Source organism: Natrix helvetica, assembly GCF_964273705.1.
Source record: "Natrix helvetica genome assembly, chromosome: 2".
NCBI classification, from domain to species: domain Eukaryota; kingdom Metazoa; phylum Chordata; class Lepidosauria; order Squamata; family Natricidae; genus Natrix; species Natrix helvetica.
The window spans coordinates 222,505,427-222,525,980 of NC_138552.1; the positions used below are offsets into that span (position 1 = coordinate 222,505,427).

The 20,554-nt window shown below is 38.1% G+C and overlaps 1 protein-coding gene across 8 annotated transcripts in view; it reads left to right on the top strand.

Moving 5' to 3' along the window:
* The window catches only part of FMN2 (formin 2), a 199,895-nt gene that overhangs the window by 43,997 nt on the left and 135,344 nt on the right, over positions 1 to 20,554 (top strand). For all 8 annotated transcript variants that reach the window (XR_014174411.1, XM_081941726.1, XM_081941730.1 and 5 more), the window contains one exon: positions 824 to 885. Coding sequence is in view for 7 of the 8 variants with exons in the window: in XM_081941726.1 (XP_081797852.1) it covers positions 824 to 885 (62 nt within the window). In the remaining variant the exon portion in view is untranslated. The remainder of the gene's footprint in view (positions 1 to 823; positions 886 to 20,554) is intronic.

Here is a 20,554-nt window from a genome sequence, read left to right on the forward strand (position 1 = left end):
TGCGGACAGTAAATGGTCGACGTCAGGGTTTAGAGGAAAGTTAAATTGAATGTAAATGAATATGTATGAGTATTATGTGATTTAATGAGTTAGAAAATGTCATACCCAATTTAAATAATTGTCTTAGTAGAAAATATGATGATTTAAAACAACTGAAGAGCAATTTTTTCACAAGAGGGCAACAACTGTCTACCCTTCGAAAATACGGCCAGGTCTTATTTTCTTTAGGCCCTCCCAAAAAATGGCAAGGCCTTCTTTTCGAGGTGTGCCTTAATTTTCCCCTAACGCACCTCGCCTGGCCACCGGACTGCTTCTTTCACAGCCAAAAGAACTGACCCACTCGCCCAATGTGCCTCACTTGGTCACTGGGTGGCTTCTTTTATGGCCAAAAGAGCAAGCGATGTGACCCACATGCCTCGCCTGGCCACTGGGCCGCTTCTTTCATGGCCGAAAAGAATGAGTGACATGACCCATGTGCCTCATGCACACTTGCCTACCTGTAACAGTCGCTCCAGCTACTGGTTGCCATCCACCCGAAAAAGACTGCCGCTGTCCACTCTGGAAAGCCTGCACTTAAATAGGGCCAAATTTTGGGGGTAGGGCTTAATTTTAACGCATGTGCTCAAAACAGTGCTTGGCCTTTTTTTGGGGTGTGTGTGTGTTTTAGGAGAAACACTGTAGAATAATTGATTTTAGTGTTAACAATTTATGTGTCCTTGACATCCTTTATTATACCAGCAGTAGAAACAGAAGTGAAAATACTAAGAATATTCTTCTAAAAATGTAATCCCTGAAAAGCCTTAATTTTTACTTCCCAATCCAGAACCTGAAGCTGCTACTGAGGCAACAGAGACAGAAGATACAGAGATTGTTCAACAGGTACAGGTAAGATCTTGCTAGGAGAACACTTAACTATATTCAAACTTTCCATATTTAAATTATTATTGTTAAAGACAATATATAAATGAAAACAAATCTTTTATAATGTGCAAGGTACAGCCCTTGGTTATATTCCTTAGCATAACATGATTTGGTTTTAAGTTTACTTTTCAGAATCAGCGATAGGAGCACATCTTTGGGCCAAAGTTCAGGGTTAAAGGTCTGAAAGGGGCCAAACCATGCAGAAAGCACTAGGAGTTGGGATAACAGCATGCAGCTCAATATCAGAATCTTGGGCATCTTGGAAAATCTTTGGATTGACTGTCCATCCTCCGCCCACTTCCTCCCCCACATTTCATCAAAAGAAGGCTAGCTTCATATGCTTACAATAAGAGAGTCCATTTTAATGATTTTGTGTTTGATTATTCCTCTCTAGGATAAAAGTGTTCATTCTCAAGGAGGTTTACTTAACATCAGTAGAAAGAAAAGTTACTTTTTTTTCTGTATTGTGATTTACATGAGTTTAAATTAAAAAAGAACACTCCACCCCTAGAAATGTTCATTTTAAATTTCTAATCAGGATTAACAAGCAGTGGGGTCATTTGGTTCTGTTTTGCCTATTGTTCGTAACATATTCTGAAGGAGAAATATGGAACGGCATGAGGAGCAGAGGAGAAGATAACTATGTGAATCCAGTTGGGACTGGTATCCTGGTTATTTAAATGAAGTGATCCCTAAATGAAAAATACCATGACTGTGCTAACAATATTACTTCAGCTTTCCTTTGCTTTACAGCAGGAGTGGGGAACTATGGCCCCTTTATGATCTGTGGACTTCAACTCCCAGAATTCCTGAGCTAGTCTGGATTTGAATTCTGGGAGTTGAAGTCTACAAGTCACAAAAGGCCACAGTTCCCCATCTCTTCTTTACAGCATCAGAAGAATACAACCTCAAACAGCTGGGTGGGTTTTCAGAACTTGACTCAGGAGGAACCTAGGTAAAAGGGCAAATCATATAGCCCCTTTTCCTGATGCCTCTCCTTTGGAATGCACGTCCTAGAGCTGTGATATTTAGCAAGAAGGAAATTGGTGTTTATATTTATACATATTGGAAGACAATATATATAAATATAATATAAGGGGAATATAAGAGAGTAAACACGATGGGGAACACATATTGGAGAGAGCCACTTAGGAGGCAAACAAAAGTCTTTAATGTGAAACTGATTAGGAACTTGTCAGTTTCAGGCATAGTTCCTGCCTGCAGTAGATTCTAATCAACTAATTAAGATCACAGAACTGAGCTGGTTAACTTGCAGTTAGCACTTTTTAGGAATGCACTGGGCTGCAGAGAAAAGCAGCTCAAGAATAAATAGAGTATCTTGTTCAGGCAAGCTCACCATTCTGCAAGAGGAAAAGGAGAAAAAAAAGACACAAAAAAGTGTGTATTAACTGACTGTAATGGCAAATGCATGACCAACAGAGAGCACTCCAAGATCATGAATGTGGATATTGGTCGCAAAGTTACTTTTTCATCACTTTCATAACTTCATGTGGTCACTATCTGAGGCAGTCACTAAATGAGGACTACCTGTGTTTCATTGTTGCTGTTATTAGGTAAAAGCCTTTTTAGATACACACCTGAGGGCTTCACAAGTTACGTGTAGCAATGAAAAAGCCTGGGTCAAAGTATGTAAGGCTATTGGAAAGTTAGATATGTAAGCCTATCACCATACATTTTAAAACAATTTTTAAAATGAATATATTCATTTAGTCTCGTATACAAATATCTGTTAATTTTTCATGAAGATTTTTTCCCACTTTTCCCTTTCTTTAAAGATGGCAAAAAACATTCAGGTATCAGTTATTGTAAGCATGAAATTAACGGTGTGAGACATAGCCAGACAGGCAATAATTTGACTTTGTTATTTAGTGCTAAATGTTAAATAGAAGAAAACTAGGAGAAAGAGCCGAGAACAGCTATTAGAGGAAGGTTCTGGAGATTTTTCATTCGGCTTCTGAATTATGAAATGTAATAGAATTTGACCTCTCATCATTTAGATAAATTTATTTTGTTATTTCAAATTTTTATTGGTTTTAAAAAAAAATTTCAAGGAAAAAGGGTTATAGGGTTATAAAACATTTTGACAGCTACATCGTGCGGGGGGGAGAAGCCCCCCCCCCAGGTCTTGCAACTTTTACAAACAATGATAGAAAAATATCAACATTTACCTAAGTATTAGCAGTTTTAAATTTAACACAAAATCATCAGTATATTTCAATCATTTGTTTTGTATCACTTCCATGAAAGTACATTGTAGCAACAATTGCAATAGTGTTTCAAATCACTTTTGTGATCTGAGTCTTCTAGCTGTTGCATCCTCTCTCCCATCCGCCTCAGCCACTCCCTCCTTTGTTTCTTGTGTAACATCCCCCATTTCACCTAAAAGAGCACTGTGTTTTTTAGCGAAAGCCTCTGCTTCCACTGGTGTGTGAATTCTAATTCTGCTGCCCTCCCAAAAAATCAGCATGCCTTCTGGAAATAGCCATCTAAACCAGACCCCATTATTATATATATATATATATATATATATATTGCTAAGAAGGAATATTTCCTTCTATTATCTCTTACTTTCTTTGGGATCTGTTTAAGAATGGTTATTTCTTTATCTTTATATTTTAGTGGTCCTCCCCTTTGAGCTCCTAGAACCTCATCTCTTGTAGTTTTTCTAAGAAATTTGATATGAACTTCCCTTGGATCATTGTGTGTTCTTGCATAGGCTGATAGATCAAATCAATGTCCCACCAGAGCTGTTGTTTATCTCTATTAATATATTCTGCTAGTATTGTGGTCATAATCTCCTTGAGATCTTCATTCTCAACTTCTGGCAAATTTTGGAACCTAAGTAAAAAAGACATCCTTTCAAATTCCATTTTTAACATCTGATTCCCAAATTCTGCATTCCCCCTCTGGATTGTCTTCATTTTGTCTCTAATCCCAACCGCCCCCTCCTCCAGCACACCAATCCTCTGTTCATTCCGTGTGGTTTGCTGGTTCGTCTCTCTGAGCTGTTCATTTAAGTCCTGCAGTTGTTTTTTAAATTTTGACCTGTCCCTTTAAGATGTTTTGAAGCATCTGTTGAGTAGACAGGTCTTTTGCACTCTCTTCAGAGGCTTTAGGTTGTAGAAAAGATCCCATTTGTGACTGGTGTGCAGGGCTGGACGTAGAAGATGTTGGGGCCGAGAAGGCCTTACCAGGTGGCAATTTCTTTGGACCCATCATGAGTCTCAGAGATAATTGTTATTCTGTACATAGAGATGGCATCTGTGGGGGAGCACAGCCGGCAGGGATCACCAAACAAGGAGGTCCAAAGGAGAACAAGTCCTCTAGCAGAAAAATCAAGGCAGATGGGTGGGTCAAAATATTCCAAATCCAGGAGAGTAATGTATTTGAAGAGAAGTCTGGAAGTCTCTGGGGTGGAAGTTGGTTGAAAGCCATAAAGTTTTCCAAGGGAGGAGTCTCATTCATAAAGACAAAGAAGAAAGAGGAAGTTGGCCATCTTGGCTCAGCCAGTATATGTGATCAGGAAACAACAAAGTCAAAGTTCCCATAAGTAGTTTAAAAAAGAATCAGTTCAACCATCCTTTCTCTCGCAATTGTAGCCAAAAAAAAAAGATTTTTTTCCCATTATTTAAGGGAAGTGAAAGTGGTTTTCAAACTTTCTCCCCCCTTGAAAGGGAGAGATTTTTCAAGCGCCGCTTTTCCGAGGGGGGTGGAATTTTCCTCCCCTCCAATCTAAACTCCTCCAGAAGTTGAAACAAGCAAGGCAGAAACTGTGAAACAGTCATGAGTGTAAAAATAGTAAAAGACCTGGGGAGACCCCTCGGCTCACCGCTCTTCAGCTGCTTCGTTCCAATTGATTATTTCCTTCCAGGCCGTGTCCAGAGAAGCGTGCGGTGGCATTCTGCGTGCTCCCTACGCTCCCTGGCTCCTGGGGCAAAGCTGGAGACCCTCCCGCGGCTGCCGCCATTCCAGGGGGTCCCAGCAAGCCGCCCCTATGGCAGGGCGCCCCTCCAAGGCACCCTGTGCTCCCCCTAGACTTCAGGGGAGCCCACCGGAGCAGCGAGAAGGCAGACACGGACGTCTGTCTCCTTCGGCTGCCGGAGGTTGTCTCCCATTTAGATAAATTTCTATTTCAGTCTGGTGAGAAATAATATACTGAACCAAATACATACATGAAGCTAGAGAAATTATTAAGGAATGTAATAAATTGGGTGTTCCTTGTAATAAGATTGGTGAAAAAGATGCAGCCCAGATATCACCAGTGTTGGGATTCAGCCAGTTTGCACCTATTCAGGGGAACTGGTTGTTAACTTTCTAAGCAGTTCAGAAAACCGGTTGTTGGAAGAAATCGCATTTTGTTTTTTTCCACTTTACAGGGCTGATCTTGTAAGGAAGGCAGGAAGGAAACATTCTGGTGTTATTTCTAGCCTAATCTTTATTGCCCTGCTTACATAAACTATCTCTCTGGTTAACCCTTATTACATCGACATGAGTGATGTTGATTTGGTCACTTGACCATAGAGCCCTGCCTACCCAGCTGGTCATTAGAACAGAGAACTGGTTGTTAAATTATTTGAATCCCACCACTGGATAACACCAAATATTGAATATTTCTTATTATAAATCTTTAATGAGAATTTCCATTACATTCAGCTTTCCTGACTCATCTTATTCTCTGGGCACAGTAGCATATTCAATAGTCTGTGAGTGACAGATGTGAAATTGAAAGAGAAATGCATTATGATTCATTTCTACGCTGGTTTCCTTTATCATGTAACTGTCTTCTAGAAATAAAGATTTCATGTTGGAAGCATAGACTATGGAAAAACATCCTTTCTTCCAAATGTATGCTCTGGTAAGCATAGGACCCTTTTCTCCGAGAGTAGGAATTTGAAACAGGGGTAGTTTAATGGTCCTCTGTGCTTCAATGGCTTCTCCCTTTTCCTTTTTATTCAATTCAATATTCAATTTCAATTAGACCAAGAGAGTGTAGCCTTTCCCACAGCATTAAGTGCTGTTATGCAGTTTCCAAAGATACAATAGAGTGAATGCCAGTTTTCATTCTACCAATCCACTAGAGTGAGTCTGTAGTATCTATCACAGTCATTCTTGAATGAAAATTGGTGACTTTGAAATGACCCTTTCCCCTCTTCCCCTTCCTGACCATTAGGCCCTTTATTCTCTCTCTGGCTGTGCAGTTGTAGCATAGAGGAGCACCAACCTATTGTATGCTCATTGGGGGGAAAGTTGCAAGGTTCTTCTACAACCTTGAAAAGAGGCTTTGGAGTACACAGTTTGTGTATGTTTTCACCCACCTGTTGATCTAGCAAAAGGGATTCTAGTAAAAATCTCTTGTGATTATACCCTTGTGGGAATCAGCTTCTTTTTTAGAATTAGGGAATTGAGAACTTTCCCACTGTTCTCAATCCTGCTACTAGGAGAAAAATTTAACCAAGGCTCCTAACAATACTTTTAGCCTCAGTGGTTCTTAAAAGTATATCAATCAACACAGCCTCAGATGACAATGCAAGCATCATGACTGCTTGTTTTTTGCTTCTTTACATGGATTACTGTACATGCCATTTATTTAATTACTGAGGTCTGGAAAAGCAGTTTATTCTGGAAATTTATTAAAATATCATGTTCGGGGAACATTTATTATTCTTTATTGTTTTAGATCTTCTTTATCCACAAGACAGACATTAGTCAATGCTATGCTATTTTTTGATCTTGGGTACTTTACCATAGCCTTGGTGTGGAGTTACAACTGTGGATCAAAGATTGAGACTGCGGCTTGGATAGAGCCATATAATCAAAACAGATTTCACTATTGGAATAAACAGGATCTTCTTTATAGCTGCAATGGAGCAGTTTTTCCTCCAGAGAAAGATGCATAAATTTAGCATCAATGTGTGAAAAATTAATAACTATAATGCATCTTTTACCTCAACCATCATATTAATTTTGAACCCAAGTTATACAATTAATCAAGAAGAATAGTCTGATCCTACAATATGTAAAGTTTTTATTGTTAAAGCTATCTGTAATTGTACATTATGTAAATATTTTCCTAGGTGTCTTATTTTTTTAAGGCGAGTCCCTGTACTAAAATCAAAATTATTATGTACTGATACTCCTCTATTTTAGTTTTTTTAGTTGAGTCTCAATAACTTATATTTATCCTCTGTGTCATCTATACAGTGCTCCACAAATTCAGTATATGTCTTGTATGTGTGTGGATAAGTGCATGTTTCTGTCTATCATCTAATACACCATAACATTTCAAGTGCATGTTAAGTTTGATACTGAGTATATTCTAAATATGTATTCTGTTGGAGCCCAGGGTGTCTCCACTGAAAACTGAACACAGACATATCTTGTAAATTTAATGATGTATTTTTCCAAGAATTTGAAAATAAAAATACTCACTTTGGAAGTCCAGATTTAGTGCTCCGTGCATTTTTGAATACAATTTGGGGGGAAAAAATACCAGGATAACATGAAAATCTAATTAGATTCTATTTTAGAATGCAAACCTGAAGGCAGAATCTGTATTATTTTTAACACTTAAAACATAACCTAAAAGGAATCGAAATAGCCTCAAATTATTAATCATGTGAATATCTTAAAAATCACCTTGTTTAAAATAATCATCTTTTAATTGCATTATTCAACCGGACAAAATTTCATAATTTGGGTTAGATTTGTGCTGAGATAGTTAAACTGGGTTTTCAGCATGTTTCAGAAATGTTATATTTATTAGATGGTATGAAAATATAAATTATGTCTGTAGTGTTTTCTTTGTACTTGTATCCAGTTAAAAGCTCCTGTGGGCCTCTCCTCACTGATGAATTGTTTTCTACCTATGATTGTGTTGGCAGAAAACTATACTTGCATGAGAATGTTTGTCCTATACTGCTTTTCTTACTGGGGTCACCTGGATTTCTTTCAAGGCGATAGGTGGCAGAGCCTAATACTATTTTATAAGTTGGAAGCAGACAGCTAATAAGAGACTTGAATAGCATTCTGAATTTACCTTACAACTAGCTTGAGCGGTGCAATGATTTGCTTAAGTTGCTCCCTGGATGCTCCCAACTCATTCTAAATGCATTTGGGAACTACGATTGGTGGGACACTAGTTGGATTTGAAGTAAATTGGGAATGTTTTGCAGATGGGATGGATGAAGGTTTGATAGTACTACTCAATTGATTTGGGTCCGGCAAGGAAGTATATGTTCCTTCAGGCAATTATAAGGAGCAGATAAGGCCTTTCCATTATAAGGAGCAGGTAAGGCTTTCATTATGCAACTCAGGAATGTCTATGGAGGTTCTCACTTATTCAGATCATGGTTATCCCAAAGATATTTCAAGAGGCAACTGGACTTTCTGGTTTTTCTTTGATGACGTTTCGCTTCTCATCCAAGAAGCTTCTTCAGCTTCTTGGATGAAGCAGCTTCTTGGATGAGAAGCAAAACGTTTTCAAAGAAAAAAACAGAAAGTCCAGTTGCCTCGTGAAAAAGCACCTTTGGGATGACTCAGGGATGGTTAGGGTTATTAGGCAGAGACAGAAGAAAACATAAACCCAGGCACTAATTTCCAGATAAAGAATGAGATAGGTAAAAGGCAGTAGATAAGCCATGGGCAATGAAAAGAAACAAGACGCCAGAAATGACAACTATAAATAAAACTGTCAGGCCAGCAGGCTTCGAGTAGACTTCATGAGGAAGAGGAGGAAGGATCCTGTATCCTTAATAAAGCCTCGCGGTATTCCATGAAATCATGATGGTTTTGCTGTGTTTCAGTTTCAAAGGTAAAAAGTTGTTTGAGCATGCAAGGACCAAAGATGGTACCTGGCTGCCAATTTTTAAAGTGATGTCACCAGGGGTGGGTTTCTACCTGGATGCACAACCGGTTCGCTTCACATGCACGCACCAGATGCACATGTAGTTAATCAAATATTGAACTTCCACATTGCAAACAAGGAAAGGAACAAGGATACCAGCTGAGAAGCAGAAATTCAATCTGCCACCCCTGATCAGCTGGTCTTCAGAAGCAGAAATAAGGGTCAGTATAACCCAGGGGTAGGTGGGCGGGCCCACTTTCATGGATACAGAGAACCGGTTCGCTCTCGGCTTGCAGTCAGTGCTAATGGTTTGGCTGAACCAGTCCGAACTGGTAGGAACCCACCACTAGATGTCACTTTACCCAATATTGTGCAACTGCTTTAAGAAGCTGTGGGCAGGTATTACATTTGCACCCCTGCATGTTTCTAAGCACTTTTTTGGGGGGGCCTCCTTCTGAAGTTACTGTACTGCCCTAAGAGTCACCAGTCTTACTAGAAAGCTTTCTTGATAGAACACTTCCAAAATATTTTAATCTTTAATTTGATGCACATTGTGTAAATTTAGTATTTAAATCTAATATTTGGAGCTATCATTTAGAAATGATTTCTTTAGATGTTTCATCCTATTTGTTTTGCCAGGTAATTAGTCAACCTTCTTAAGATTCGTACGACCAAGCTAAACCCAAGGCAAAACAAAAAAAATTAGCAGAATATATTTAATACGAAGTTTCTGTAGGATCTCTATTTAGGCACTAGGTGGCAGTTGTACATCTCAAAATAAGTCTTGCAGATCCAGCCAAGTGTTTTTCTTCTGTCAAACTTGTTATTTTTAGTGGGAATATTTATTTATTTGAGGCAGATATTAGCGGTTGTCTGAATTGCTGCAGTGGTGCCTTCATTATGTCATCACAACTGGCCAGCTTTTCTTGAAGTCTGATAGCTGTGAAGTCCCACGTATAATTGCCCTCCATGGAATAAGGCTTGAGAGGACTTTGCCCCCACAAGACACCCTGCTTTATTTACCTAACTGTATTTAAAATAGCTGGGCTGGTGATTTAATATTTCCTTATGCTAAAATAATTACCTAATTTATTATAGACAATAGTAAATATAGTCAACTTGTCATAAAATTTTAAAAGAAAGGGACACTGTTTACCCAATATTGTGCAACTGCTTTAAGAATCTGTGGGCAGGTATTACATTTGCACCCCTGCATGTTTCTAAGCACTTCTAAGCAAACATACAAATTGTAATAAAAACACTCCACTTAAAAATTGCATCAAAACGGAGACCAGACATTTATAATCCCAAAGTCTTTTAAAGTAAGGAAGGTTTGGCCATCTTACGCAAAGCAATTGAGGGAAAGCAATTTGACATTTGTGGAAGCACCAAAAATATTCTCTTTCTCTCTCTTTTTAAATTAAATAAGAAAATTAATTTTCAGAGACTATTGGAACACTACGATGAAGATCACAACAAGTAAACAGTTTGATACAGGAAAAGCACTCCTTATAACTTGACATTAAATGCAGGTTATGTGAATATAAGTATCTACCTAGATTTAATAGAGCTACAAGTAAACAGAATCCAAATATTGTAATAAATCTCAGTCATGTGGGGAATTTTACCATACATTCCAAATCTGAAAAGTAATGTTTAACTCTGTATGCTATTCCAAGGTTGAGATGTAGAAGGTGGTTTGAATTTCATACATTGAGCATTAAAAAAAAAGATTATGTGGTTAATATACTCAATGTTTATAGAGTACCAAAATAAAAATTAATTTATTCCATAAGATTTGTCCATTTTTTTTTTAAAAAAGCATTATTTTAAGGGAAATGTTTTCTTTATTGTAATTGCAGTGGAAATATTTTATAAATTATGTAAAGTATGAAAGAATGTATTTTGATATAGTAATATAAATCAGGGGTTGTAAATCAGATCCCTATTCAGTGTAATTATTTGAAGAGTATAATTTCATTGGAATACCCCCCCTCTTTTGTACCAATGTATTTCTGTTTTGAGTGAAACTTTCCTAAAAAGTTTTCAAATATAGGAAGAAGTTTTTGAATGTAAAGAGCTATAAATATATTTATTATCAATTCAGTGCTCTGAAATACCTTAAAATATATTGACTAGATACAAATATTTTTAAATATGTCCTTGAGGAAAAAATAATTGTACAATAATTACAATCTTTCTTATAATAATAACTTCCTAATATAAAAATTGGTACATTGCATTTTCAAGAGGAATTTTCTGTTCATTACATTGTTAGAATTCATTTATCCAAGGGTAATTATTACAAAGTCAGTTGGAGAATTTGAAGAAGCTGATAAGAGATACAAAAATTTATCAAGTCTCAAAAGAACCATTTCCGTTTGGAACAGGGTTTTGTTTTAAGGAACTTTCTTGCCCTAAATCATCACTAACAAGATTAGGGGCAATAACAACAGTAAATTGTCACTCTGAAAATGACTCCTGGGTTTCTAATAGATGTATCTGGCATTATTAGATATCTGTACATTTGCTTTCTTTTAGTCTGTGTTTTTAATAGTTCTTAAAATAGCTTGTTCCATGAAATATGATTTTCCAAGGACTGTCATATAAGAAGTGAATTTTGGATTAATGCAAAACTGATGTGTGTCATGTTGCAGTTCTTTTTTATATTTTGCACGGGTGCAGAATGTGATGTTGTGTGGTTTTCCTTTTAAATATTTGTAATCATTATTTTGTAGCAGCTAACATGGTTAACATGAACACATTCATTGTTACATATATAATTCATCTTACCTCCAGATTTTTTAGGCAACGTGTTTAATAACCCCTGCTTATTTAATTCATATAACAATAAACTTGAGTTAGGTTAGGCCAAGACCCCCCCCCCAAAAAAAAGGAGTGGCTCTAAATCATTCATATGGTCAGGTGGAGACTTGAACTTGGGTTTCCCTGTTCATACTCCACCACTTTAATTGCCAAAGCACACTGTCTCTCCAGTGGTGGGTTCCGGATCCCGTTGCAACTGGTACACTGCGACGGGACCGGGCGTCCACCACAGGCACACGGGCTGTGCACGCTTGCACACCCACAATGCTCCAGCTGCTCGGCAGAGTTCATGCAGGCGCCATGAGGAAGTGGCCTGGTTAGCTCAAATAGAGGTAAGGAACTAGGGTGGGTGGGAGGGCCCTCCAAAGTACTGTTCCAGTACAGTGGCTGCTGCTCCCAGCTGCCACCGGTGCACCCATACCGGGGCGTACCGGCTGTAACTCTCCACTGTGTCTCTCCCATTTGGACATGAAGTCATAATAATGGCCATTTCCTTTATTTATTTCCTTTATTCATCAAGTTTATATGCTGATCCAATAATACTTACTGTGAGTGGGTTACATATCCTGTCTTTATCCACAATGTTAAAATGAAACATAACAATTCATCTAATAAACTTATTAGCCACAAAACAATAAAAATCATCAATAACAAATGTATTACCATTGCAAGAGGAAACAATCTCATAACGTATCCATCCACATCGGGGTGAAATGTTTTGACGTCTGCTACCAGTTCGCATCGCTACTGGTTCGCTTCGCATGCATGTGCGCTAAATGCACACTTTGCATGCATGCGCACCACAGGCGCTACCGTGCAGTGCTGAAAAAGGGTTAAGAAGTCTTTTCTGAGTCTGCAAAGATAAGTAGAACAGCGAGAGGGGGAACAGCTGTGCTGCGCAATTTAGATTAGCTAGTAAGCAGGATTTTCTGCTTTCTAGTGAATATAAATCATGTGGCACAGCTTGATGGTCGCACAGCTGATTGTCTGAACTACTGGTTCGCCTGAACCTGTAGCATTTTTTTACTACCAGAACCGGTAGCATGTCACCCCGAGCCACATGATTTGTTGGAACAGTCAAGATGAAATACCTTAAAACCCAACAGAGATTGGGTCAGGCAGGTGTTGGAGGGAATGTTGTTCCAGACAGAAGAGCTTCATTTGAGAAGTGAGACCCCAATTGAAAATACAATTGTAGATGTCAATTTCCTAAAGAAGGAATCTGAAGAAAGCCCAATTTTCTTCATATTAGTGGACAGATAGGTTCAATAGAGGGTATGTTAATTTCCAAAGATACCCAGATCCTGAGTCACAAAGGCTTTTAAAAGTAGCATTCATCACCATTAATCTGTCCAATTTAGATTTTTACTTTACTTCTTAGTTTGAAATCAAAATGCTGTTAGGATCACTCTTTGATTTCTGCTTTATAGAAATCAGAATTGTCAACTTTGATTTCAGTTGACTTGAAGGAGCAGAAATAATAATACATCTTTTTTCTACTTATTATACAATTCAGTTTAAAAATGGTTTTTACTCAGACTGGAGTTTACTTCATATCTGCTGAATCCGATTTATATAATTATGGATATAGACATACCTTTGATTTGATTTGCATATAATACAAACACATATTTGCATTTATTTTACATTTTCTATTTTGAAAAGTATAATTGTCTAAATAAACATGAATGAATGGCATAATGCTTAAATTAGACAGATTATAGCAGAATAATTCAGTGTGAGATTTTGATGAGTTGATATGTAAGACAAAGGAGTTGATATATGAAAGTTGAAAAAGGGAGGGGATGATTTAAAAAAGTAAATAACAAAAGGGTAATATTAAATATTAGTTAAAGAAAAATATATTTGACTGTAAATCATGGATACATCAAAATCATATTTTATAAGAGACATATGTTCCTAATATTTCTTTATTAAGTCTTCATGATGGCAATAATAGTAGTAATAATTTCCTTTCCCAGAGACGCTGGTAAATCTTTCTGGAAATGGACAAACGTTTTGGCAGCCTTAAGTTCAACATTAAAATGTTGTTGAGATATAAGTAAATCTATCAATGGGTAGAAAGGTAGAAAGTGAAGAGCTGCAGTCTTTCAGAAAATGCTACTATCATGAAATTCTGCAGAGTTAGGCAATTCTGAACTATTTGCAGCACAACTTAAAGAAGTTGTAAGATATTTCAGCAACTCTATATGCCTCTAGCCCAGGGGTGTCAAACTCACGGCCCATGGGCCGGATGCATCACATGTTGGCCACAAGGGTTCCACAAAGGCTAGAAGAAATGTTATGATTTAAATCTTCAGTTAAGTCTTGCTGGTCGATGGCCATGGCCACAAAGGAGGGCTTGGGGTGAAGAAAAGGTTGAACATTACTGCTCTACCTGAAAAAAAGTGACACTAATTATTAGAACAGCATGGACAATTTATAACAATTCATCCCAAATTGCATATTTCCAAATGATCTCATCTGTATTGTCCTTCCTTCATTAGTTGTCCAGCTATAGTAAGAGATTGTGAGAGCTGTAAGGCAAAATGTCAGAAAAGACTCAATCTAGGACAGGGATGTCAAACTCACAGTGGCATGACATGATGTATCAGAACTTTTTTCCCTTTGCTTTACATCTGCCACCCATGGCCTGTGAGTTTGACACCATTGATCTAGAACCGGGATGGTGAACCTATGGCACACATGCCACAGGAGGCACACGTGCCATAGGAGGCACGAGGAGCCATTTGTCAGGGCACGCAAGGTGTTGCCCTGTCAGCTGGCCAGCGCGCATGTGCACGCTGGCCAGCTGAGTTCAGCCTTTTTTAAAGCCATTTTTCGCCCTCCCCAGGCTCCAGAGGCTTTATAGGAGCCTGGGGAGGGCGAAAAGAGCGTCACTGCCCGCCCCCACCCCTTAGGCCCTCTGGACGCTTCAGGAGCTTCCCTGAAGCCTCCGGAGTGCAAAAAACCAGCCCTATGGGCAAACAGGAAGTTTGGGGACGGACTTCTGGTTTCCTCATAGGGTCGGTTTAAGCCCTCCGGAGGCTTCGGGGACCTTCAGGAGGCTTCCCTGAAGGCTCCGGAGGACTAAAAAGGACCATACGAGCAAACCGGAAGTGACTTCCGGTTTGCTCAGAGGGTTGGTTTAAGCCCTCCGGAGGACTAAAAAGGACCCTACGAGCTCATAGGGTCGTTTTTTGCCCTTTGGAGGCTTCAGGGAAGTGTCCTGAAGGTCCCTGAAGCCTCCGGAGGGCCTCCAGGGGGCGGGAAAGCCCTTTGGAGCCCGGGGAGGGTAAAAAAAGCATGGAAAATGTGGGGGGTGCCTCTCTTGCGCACATGCGCACTGGGGGATCGTGTGTTGCATTATGGGTGTGGCATGCCTGCGCACGATCCGCCTGCGCTCTCCCCCTTATGACACACGAGCCAAAAAAGGTTCGCCATTGCTGATCTAGGACATGATAAATTCAGACATGGAATTATCATTTCTATTTTAGAAATAAAATATATATCATTACATCCCCAACCTGGAGAGTGAATAAACTTTACCGTTCAATTTATTCTTCTTCTATTTAGGGTAGTGCCTGGTTGTACCATTGTGTCCAAATCAGTTTGGAAGGTAGTTTTGTGGCAATATTTGACTTTACTTATTGTGTTGAGTGCTTGTTTGGATTCAAAACACACATCTGTTTCACTCTAAATGGCAGCGATGAGTTTATTTTTTTAAGGCTTGATTTTTATACCAAGAGGAACTTGGTACTTTGTCCATCTTTGATATCATTATCTGAGGTTCTGAAAAAAGCTTGTGGTTCCATGCTTCCATGTAATACATCTGTTTTATGCTTAGATGAGTTAATTGTATATAGTATATAGTTAGTGATACACAGTCTAGGGTAAGGATGGCATGGAATTATTGAGTACCATATTTAGAGGGAAATAGTTAATCCTTTTCATGTCACGTTTACAAACAAATTCTAGGTTTCATTGAATACACACAAAAATACCATTAATTTGTTCTGCATTAATTTATTTGTTCTACATAAATTATTTTGTGGGTATTTTATCCAATATTTTGCTGTTTGTAAATCTTTGCAGTATTTTTAATCTTAATATGTACCTGGATGAGAACTTTCAATTTTTTTGCATATGTGACAGATTTGTGGTATCTTATGCAAAACAAACTAAAAACCTATTGGATTACCTAAATCAAAATAAAATGCTTTTCTAAAGAGAAATAGCTTAGTTTAACTTTTCTGATTATACAGTATAAGTGGGTATTGAAAATTATTGTTAAACTTTAAAAGTTCTTTAAGATTCCTAAAGACTTTGACATCTGCAAAAGAGACTTAAAAATCAACTTTAATTTTAAACAGACAAGAGAAACTGTCTTCAATCAGAAATGCCATCTTTTTTGTGTCTTATTGTTTAATAACAATTTCTTCATGTTGGAATTGGTTTGTGCGGATGTTATAAAATTAAAGGAAAGAGCCAATCCAGTGTTTTCTTCTTTGGCTGAACTCAAAGGAAAAATTCTATCTTTCCACAAATGAGATTTTTAGATAGTGTAAACTGAATTGTTCTTTTTAGTGACATTCTAAATGTTATCTCAGATAACGTTTTTGTATGAAGAAGGTCGCTGACTTGTTTCTCTTGAAGCAGTTCTTTCATCTGCTTGGTGGATGGATAGAGTCAGAAAAAGTAAAAGAGGCAAGATGTTCTCTATGGGAAAATGATGCCTTGAAGAAGATTTGGGACTAAAAGTATTTTCCAACCTGTCCCCGTCCCCCCTCTCCCCCAAAAAATTACTAAACTTTTATAAGCATATTTTAAATTTAATATTTATCTCAAGATGATATGTGTTCAGACTGAACTGATGTTTCCATACTTGGCTTGCTATCCCGATGGATCAATTAAAAGACTGAGTGCAATTGTGTGAACCAATGAACTTCAATAGACCTTGATTATTAACAGATGTCCGCAATGGCCTCCCTTAATTGTTTTAGAAGACAGCCATTTCTATCATGTACTTAACCATGCCATAAATATAGTATTACTGTGCCTTAATTTAATATCCATATTTTTGCCTACATGGACATTTCTGGGTTTCTGGTTTGGCACTTTAAACTGGGAAGCAAATTCTCTGCAAAAAGAAAAAAGAAAAGAAAAGACAATGCTTGTGAAGGAGCCTTTCTGTCTATACAGTGCCTTTTGGGTCTGCATAGGTCTCCGACTAGCCTGCTTTTGTCTCTACTTCTCCAGACAAGCAAAGATCCAACTTCAGCTCTTCTTAAGGATTTGTGTGGCTTTGGGAGGATATAAGACAAACAAGCATTAAAAACCACAGTAAATGAAAGCACATAACTTTTCTGTTTCTGGCACGTTCCAGTGACATTAATATTGCAGAGGCTGACTGTCCTCATGTCTCCGTATCAATGGATCATACACCATTCTTGGCAGATTTATGTTGGACATTTCTTTAAGTATACAAACAATGGATAAGCAACCTTTGTATTCCAGTCATGTAGTTGTGTATCTCCTCTGTCATTCTGCTGTTCTTTTCATTATCATCCCCACCCCCCCAGCCGCCTTTTAGAAACGATGATGTAAGTAATGAGGGGGCACATTAAACATGGGGTTTTTTTTGTGTGTGTGTATATAATGTAAAAAATTCCTTCATTAATGTTGATTGCTTATTTTATTTTTTACGTTAAATCGAAACTGTCAGCCTATAAACATTCTTGTCTTTGAAAGTATCCTTGTTTTTGAAATGAATTCCCATAAGTCTGTGATTTGCTTATAATTTTGTGGTTATGAATTCCGGAAGAGTAATCATGTACGTCTGCAGCGCAAAACATGCTGTGGTGTCAAGGCCAACTTCTGTCAAATTGGGATGAAGAAGTGGGGGCAAAGTTGAACAAAAGAAAGAGATAGGCAGACACTGCGAGAAGCAGAAGCAGAATAGCAATGTTTGGTTTAACAAGTGGATACTATACAGCAGGGGTGTCCAAACTTGGGAACTTTAAGACTTGTGGACTTCGACTCCCAGAATTCCCCAGCCAGTCCCTTCCAGCCCTGTGATTCTATGATTCTTAACTGTGTGTGTGTGTGTGCGCGCGTGCGCGCACGCGCATGCACACGTTATTTTCTGATGTTCTCTGCTATCCAACTATGGGTAGTGACGATGAAACGTTTACCCAGGTAACAAATTCATTGGTATGGAACAGGTACTTGCTCTGAGTAAAAGATCCAGTCATATTCCGTTATTCTTAGAATACACTTAGAGTTAGAATAACTTTATTGTCACTTTGAAGGTACACTAATCAGCATACATTAAAATGAAATTTCATTTCATGCAGCTCTGAAAGGGTCGGCACCTACAATATACACTACATAAACATGACAAATAAATGAATACAAAATTATACATATACCCATATATATTATATGCCACCGAGAAACGACATAATCTAGTTCAGATGTATACCAGTGGTGGGTTCCTACCGGTTTGGCCCGGTTTGGCCAAACCAGTAGTGGCATGCCGGCCTGGATCGTGTCATCCACATACTTCATAATATGATTTGTAGCAGATTTGGCACAGCAGTTGTGGGTCATCAAGGTGTCATTCAAGACACATACCTATGGGGAACCTATACTCAAGGAGTTGGAATTGGAAACTTTTCTTCCAACTTGCACAAACTTGGGCCTATCAATAAGGAAATCCAGTATCCAATTGCATAAAGTAATGTTAAAACCTAATAGGCTCAGCTTGTTCACCAAATGCTGAGGAATGATTGTGTTAAACACCCAACTAAAACCAACAAACAGCATTCACACATGGGTATTCTTCTGCTCCAGGTACGGCAAGCTAAGATGAAGCACATAGGAAAGTGCATCATCTATAGAGCAGTTCTTCTGATAAGCAAACTGTAATGAGTCAAATGTGGGGGGAAGGTGTGAAACCATATAGTCCTTTACCAATCTCTCAATAACTTAGTGGATAAGATCATCATGAAATTTGCTGTTTATAAAGTACAACAAGAAACCTTACGTGATCAAAAGGAATGTGAATAAGTCGTGATCCGCTATGTTCACATGGGTTTTGCTAGAAAAAAATCAGTGCAGTTAACTAGTATCTCACCAGGTGCCCTGGTGGTGCAGTGGTTAGAATGCAATATTGCAGGCAAATTCTGCCACGGCTTGGAATTCTTATTTTGATGGGGTTTAAGATTGACTCTGTTTTCCAGCATTCCGAGATCAGTAAAATGAAGACCCAGATTGTTTGCAGCAATAAACTGACATTGTAAACTGTCCAGAGTGCTGTAAATGAGGTGGTATAGAAACCTAAGTGCAATTGCTATAGCTCTCTTTGAAATGCTTGCTACAGTATACAATGTCCTCTACAGTGCTGCTGACATTTCTGTTTGTAGATGTTACAGAATGGACTTGATTTTTCTGAATCTTTCATATTACACCAATCAACTTTATAGTTAGCTGATGTTTCTTCACGTTTCTTTCTTCTTTTGTGTGTCTATAAAACACAGTGATCGTCAATGTCTGTGTTTCTTCCTCAAATAAGCAAACAAAGCAAATGCAACAACAGAAAAAAACATCCATGATTTTAATTGGAAATTTAATGAATGAAAAAACTGGCACAAAATGTAATTGGAGAAACAAACTAAGTTACCCTTTCGTCTCTTTCCATTGTACTGTTTTAGAGCTTTAGATGGCTCTTTTCTTTTCTTTTTTTTTGGCTTTTTCAAACATCCCAAATCAAAGTGGCTCCAGTGGTAAACACAGGCTTATTTTAGCATTCTTGTAGCCTGTTATTTGCTCCATGGGATTAATCCCAAATAGCTAATGCAGCAATGTTAATCAGACAAAATCAGCTACGCCTTTATGGAGGGGCAATGCAGGTCTTTTCCTTTATACTCTTCCCAAATTTGATAGTTAATGTTTGTGCATTGGTACTACTTATTAAACTTGGTGAAATCAGTTTCAGCTAAACACCAAAGACAAATTGCATTACATATGTTGTTCTGATATTGTGACTTAATTTCGGGTGGATGTGGTTTAACTTTCTTCAAATTAAATACATTCCCAATTAAACTGTTTTAATAGCATAAGCTATTAGTCCTTATTCTTGCAAAATGAAACTTTAAAAAGTACATACATTGAGACATAAACTAGTAAAAGCAGCTTCCAAATGGCTTATGGAATTGAGCCATGGTGGCACAGTGGTTAGAGTGCAGTACTGTGGGCTATTTCTGCTGACTGCCAGCTGACTGCAATTTGGAAGTTCAAATCCCACCACCAGGCTCAAGGTTGACTCAGCCTTCCATCCTTTCGAGGTGTGTAAAACGAGGACCCAGATTGTTGGGCTCAATATGCTAACTCTGTAAACTGCTTAGAGAGGGCTGTAAAGCACTGTAAAGCAGTATATAGGTCTAAGTGTTATTGCTATTGCTATTATGGAATTCTTTAACATCATCTCCATTCAAGGTCATATGATCAGGAAGACAGAAGGGTTGAGAAAAGAGCAGTCAACACCATTCTAAGCTGCTTCTCAAGTGTTTCTTCCATAGGGATGTAATAGAGAAGCATTTTTAGATATATTTTTTTGGCTGCCCTTGGCCAAACCTTGATTATTTTTGAAATTATTCTTTTTCCAGCTTTCCTAACCCCAGCAATTTTAATTCCCTTCCATTTAATTTTGGAGTGCTAAAAGAATAGGATGGATACCTCTTCGGGTAATTTCTTTTCAACATTTAATTGGATTGGAAAGAATCAAAGATCTGGAAGAACTGGGTAAAACATGCACATGCACAGGCATTGTGGAAAGATAAAGTTACATTCAGGATTCTGAAATGGTATACTTAAGCATAGATAGTTACATTATATTATCTATAATATATCTATACTGTATGTTATAGGTTGCATATGACT